The 5,602-nt window shown below is 48.4% G+C and overlaps 1 protein-coding gene across 1 annotated transcript; it reads left to right on the forward strand.

The window, feature by feature from the left end:
* The first annotated feature begins 1,197 nt into the window (after positions 1–1,197).
* LOC123056174 (RING-H2 finger protein ATL66-like) lies at positions 1,198–1,695 on the forward strand. Its single transcript, XM_044479875.1, has one exon. The coding sequence runs from the start codon at positions 1,198–1,200 to the stop codon at positions 1,693–1,695; it is 498 nt and encodes a 165-aa protein (XP_044335810.1).
* The last annotated feature ends 3,907 nt before the right edge of the window (positions 1,696–5,602 follow it).

Raw genomic sequence — 5,602 nt, forward strand, 5'->3', positions numbered from 1 at the left:
TCAGCATGAGCAACGATACATCAGTGACGGACATGAAATTGCATCCACGAGCATCAGTGAATATCCATCTTTGTATATGTATGTGTGTACCTGAGCGTGGTCCTCGCGGTCGGTTCGGATGAAGCTGACCTTTCCGTGATTCCGTCCTTGACGGCGAGGCTGAAGCTGTCTTCACCGAGGGCTTGCAGTTTCCATATGTGCGTGCGTGTGCTCCTGAAAGGAAAATCCATCCAGCTGCATGCGTGTCTGCTTCTTGTGTATGCGCGTACCTTCACCGTCGGCTTGCAGTTTTCTGGATGGGATCGGCCGCTCGTTTTGGGCGTCGAGGGCGCCAGATCGGGCTAGCAAGGAGATGAATCGGCCACTCGCCGCTCCCGAGCCGTCGTCGTCGCATACATGTAGTCCGACCCACCGTCGCCTCCGTCGTCGCCCGACTGCTTCTCTCCGTCAACCCCTGACTGCTGCGGGGAAACCCTAGCGCCGCGATCCAGCCCCGCATCTCCTGAAGATGCGCCCCCGCAGGCCGAACCAATGCATTCGCACGCCATTGCTAAACGTGGGCCATGCCGCTGCATGCAGGCCTTTAATCACGCGAATCAGTTTAATATTTGCTCGCGGAACGTTTCTTCCGCTCGATCCATAGTTCATACTGAAATCTCTAAAATGTCTTATATTTCGTTATATTTAGGAACGGAGGGCGTAATAGCAAGCAGAAGAAAAGCTGTTTCGCATTGACGTGAGTGTGACTGTGTGAGAGCTACATATTGACAGACAGCAACACGTACGGGTACGGCGTACACTTTCCAATTTCTAGTCGGCCTAAGCACGGTAGTACAGTAGTAACAGCAACATGAATATCAATCAATCCAGGTAACACATGATAATGTCGTCGACCATCGCGAATGAGTGCCGTTGGTTGGTTTGGTTGGTGCGTTCCTTCCTCTGTGACGTCGTGGAAACCAATCATCAAAAACCCCAATCAATGGCGTTGCCCGTTGCCCAGATATCTCGGTCCCATTCACCTCTTCTCCAGGAGTAACCGTAGAGCGACGCGAGTGAGCTCACTGGTCACCTTTGCTCTGTGCTGGCCGGGTACTACCCTTTATATACCGACTCCAGCACCAGCAGCAGAGACGTCAAGCGCGCCACCTACACAAAACCAAACACCACCTCGGGAAGCCATTCTCGGCTATCAACATGGGCGCACCTGGGCCAGACTCATGGATGTTCGCGGTCGCCTACAGCTCCAGGTACAGCACGCGCTCGCGGCTGCTGCTCACGGGGCTCGCCATGGCGATGGGCGTCCTCACCCTCCTCCTCTACCTCGCCGTCTCCCACTCCTGCCGCCGCCGTCCGAGCGCGGAGGACCATGAGGCCGGCGGCATCACCGACGCCGCCGTGATCGCAGTGGCTGACGCGCAGACCCCGCCGATGGACTGCGCGGTGTGCCTCGGGCTGGTGGAGGCCGGCGAGAAGCTGCGCCGGCTCCCCAGGTGCAGCCATCTCTTCCACGCCGACTGCGTCCATGCCTGGCTGCGCGCGCACTCCACGTGCCCCATGTGCCGCGCCGCCACCAATTCCTCCAAGAAGGATGACGCCACCACGGCGGCGGCGGCAACAGCAGCGCTGCCACCAGGCGTGACCACTGGCTCGGCGCCGCCAGCTGCCTTGGAAACAGTGAATGGAATAACATGACTGCGATATAAACACACTGATTGATCCACTACTAACATATATATAGGTTTTATTATACATATATTATCGAAATGCCCGTGCATTGCAATGGACGAAAATAAATCGCATGTGTCTCTTCCAACAAAAGTCTGACTCAAGCCCATCATAGTTCATAGGTCCACATTGTCTTTTCTCACACGACGCCCAGCCATGTGTCACCGCTTAACCTTCTTCACGCCCTCACCGACAGTGATCGGCATGCCCAAGACAACCCCGTGAGCAAAGCAAATGCTGATAGAATGAGCAGCGTTAAGTTGTCCGCATAACTTTTTTTTCTTTTGGAACGAAGGCTCCAGAGGAGCCCGGCTTTGAATTAACAAAGCCATCAACCGGCCAGGGATTACACAAGACAACCAATACAACCAACACGAAACAGAAAGGAAAAGCTACAGCCGATACAGAGTGTTGCCCAACAGCTTACAAGCACCAAAGACTACAAGCCCTACACAAAAATCCTAAATAAGCTCTAGCTTGTAGTCGACGGAGTCCTCCAAGTGAACTTGACCAAGAAGAGCGAACAGAGAGGAACATCAGACGGCGCCAGTGCCCAACGACAAAGGACCGTGCCCTCATCAACCCAGGAAGGTGGACACCGAAAACATGTCGTTGTTCTCCAAATCCGGAGGGGACCCCTGCCCCTCGCCTTGGCTCGAAAGGCGCCGGACCGCCGGAAGATGGAATTGCTCACCCTAGAGCAAAGAACGGGCACGGTTCCGGCCACCAAGGGAGATACTCAGCCCGACCTGTCGTTGCACGAAGGAAACCGAGGATATCCACACCGAGGCTCACTGATACAAGCACGAAGAGGGAAAACTGCACAAAGGAGCTGTCACTGAACAAACATACAGCGAAAAGAGATGGAGCACCACAATTGGAATTAGCTCAGGCCCGGAGAAATCAGCCATGTTCCTGTCATTGCATCGAGCAGTTGCTAGTGAGGACCCCTATCCCCTCCCTGCCCAAGGCAATGGCGTCAATCAAGCAGAAGCTGACCGGCAACCGAACAAATCAAGGAATGTCGAGCTGCACTAATTCAGAAACAAAGCACCATGTAGATGGCAGAGTTTCGTCCGCTTTTGTAAATTGCTAAACGTACATAGATGAGGGTTATAATGTTTATATTAACGGTTAGATCTAATTAGGTGGGTCGGATCGTGAGGTGGTATTTTATCCTGATTGTTCCGTGTAAGTGTTTCCGGGTGTGTTTAGGGAAGAATATGTTTGCTTGTTTAATAGTAGTAGAGATATGATCAACAAAGTGCATGCGTTAACGTGACTGAGGCTGCAAATTCATAAACATACTATATTTTCCCTTTTTCCCTTGAAGATCACCAAATATATATTTTTATGATAGAAGAAATTTGATTGTTTTCATATCGTCAATTATATATTCATTGACATGATCTGACAAGTTTCTGCTCATACCACATAGATTAAATATATCTGTGCATCACATGGTAAAGATGGAGTCAAACAATGAAGCAGAATATCTCGTTACATATATGAAAGAAATTTCTGTTTAAGTTCCAAAATATACTGGATTTGAGTTCTAAACGACAAAATATATGCAGATCCTACAGGTGCCATTCAGCGGCCATTGGCTCTGGCTAGTCCGACGATCCCCCTCCCTGTCTTGCCCAAATAGAGCACCGCTTCCGCCTTTCCCCTACCCCAGCGCACCGCAGTGCAGCCGCCGCCGACGCTGCCGCTTCTGCCAACGCCGTGCCGCCGTCCCCCATGTGGTATCCACCCGTCCAACGCCCCCGCTCGCCCGTCTCTCCCCCTTATCGCACCGGCCCCCAAACGTCGCACGGCCGGATCCTCCTTTGCCGGCGAGTCGGAGGGGACCAAGCTCTGGATCCCGCGTTGCCAGCCGATGGAGCTCACGGCGTCCACGTTTCCACCGGCTGCCGGAGGAGACGAGTCCGCAAGGTATAAGCTGGGTGCCGCAAACTTGATTGTGATGCCATCTGCTAATTATTAGCCTGCTTCTTCTTCTTTTTTTTACCAGGGGAATAAATGATGTACCTTCCTTGCTCCAAACTAAAAATTATGCCTTGCTTCGAGCAGAACGGGTTCTTGTCTTGCCAAGATTCTGGTTCTGCAGCGGCAGAAGCAAACGACTAGTTTATCCTCTCGCTGAGCTTTAGTACTTTGCTTGGCAGGTAATCTTGCGATTAATCAACTAATCATGGGTAAAGCAAGGTCCTTCAAAGAGGAAAAGCTTACAAGAGGCTAATGGGCTCGGCAAGAAGGACGATTCTTCAGCAGCCTCTGATATAATGCTCCCGAGGCACAAGTGGCCAGTTTGCTGATCAACCACAATACCCAAATCAAGTGGTGCTGCATCTTTGTCTGATGGATACTTCACGAGCTAATTAGGATCGGGAGTCCTGCTGCTGTCCTGCAATAATCCTCCGTCGTGTCTTCTGCCATTGAGGTGAATCTCTCTTAGATGTTTATTTAAGATCTACATTAACTGCAAAGTAGATGTTCTACAGAACAGCTTACTGTATATATCCCCTTTGTCTTGGATTATCCATGGCACATCGGTGGAGCACAAATGACACACACTAGTGGTTGGGGCCCGCCATTGCGGGCCTCCTGAGAGGTAGCTGGGCGGTGCCAGGTAGGAACGCGTCCCTTCTCGTTAGTTTTATGTGATATGTGTCATACTGATGCATGCAAGCGATGGTATGCTTCGGATCAGAGCCAAAATATATACTATATGAAAGCAATGGCAGATGCAAACGTAACAAACTACAAATGCAGTGCACCTTATGACACTTTGGACAAAAGAGATACAAATTCTGGGAGAAAAGTAGCAGTATAAAAATGGTTCACGATGTAAATTACAAGCATGCATATATCAACATTTAGGCATTCAGCCTTTAGATGAAATTTTGTAGTTTCAACAGAAAAATAATATCATAAGTGAAAGGTTGTTTAGGTGCTGATCCCGTGATCCTTCGGGTTTCATCCACCTCCTAAAGGTGCGATAGCACAAATTAGAGCGTTACCTCAAGGTAATAAAATTTTAGATCTCTGCTATCAGACAGCTAGAAAGCTTGACTTATTCATTCAACTGAATCCATGGCTCTGATACAAGAACCTTGAGATTTTCGGTGACATCCTCAGTTTTATGGTGTGTGGACAAAGCATATCTTAACACATCACCTAAATATTTAATGGGAGGTCCAAACATCAGAACTCATGTATCCAGGAGCATGGGTCCGAGAGGAGAAGATTGGGACAGCCATCTAAATCCTGATGTATCGACAATTCACCGAGCTTTTAATGGTAATGAACTCGCAGAAATTTCGGGCTGTCGATATACAAAACAAAGCAAATATATCATAATCATATAACAGTAATGTCCTGAATGTATCTAACATGTAATATATTATATATCCCGAAGCATGGCGGTGTCAAAAATAAATATGATGGATGATCTTATTCTTATCTTATTATGTGCACTAAAGACAGAATATATGTTAAAACTATGCACCATTGTCTTTCTGAACCAGTACTCAGAATTTAGGATACCTTTCTAAAAATATACAAGTTGTACATTGTCTGCACTGAATACAATTTTTTTAGTACACTATTGTTTCCTGGTTGCACAGACTTGAGCACAAAAGCAAGCTCACTAAATTTCCTAACAAACCTTCTGAAAGAATTTCAGCAAAAAATAAATCATACCAGTTTAGCTTCTTTAGAGGCTGCAGTTGATATACATTGAAATCAAATTATTCCCATTTGACAAAATTTGGTCCAACACATCTTGCATTGTTCACATGTGCAGCCCTATGAGAGATACGGAGGGCCCTTTCCATATGTAGATGCTGAATTATCCACATGAGGGACA

Source organism: Triticum aestivum, chromosome 2D, assembly GCF_018294505.1.
Source record: "Triticum aestivum cultivar Chinese Spring chromosome 2D, IWGSC CS RefSeq v2.1, whole genome shotgun sequence".
NCBI lineage: Eukaryota > Viridiplantae > Streptophyta > Magnoliopsida > Poales > Poaceae > Triticum > Triticum aestivum.

Coding starts and splice junctions, on each gene's coding strand:
- LOC123056174 (XM_044479875.1), top strand. CDS start 1,198: ATGGGCGCACCTGGGCCAGACTCATGGATGTTCGCGGTCGCCTACAGC.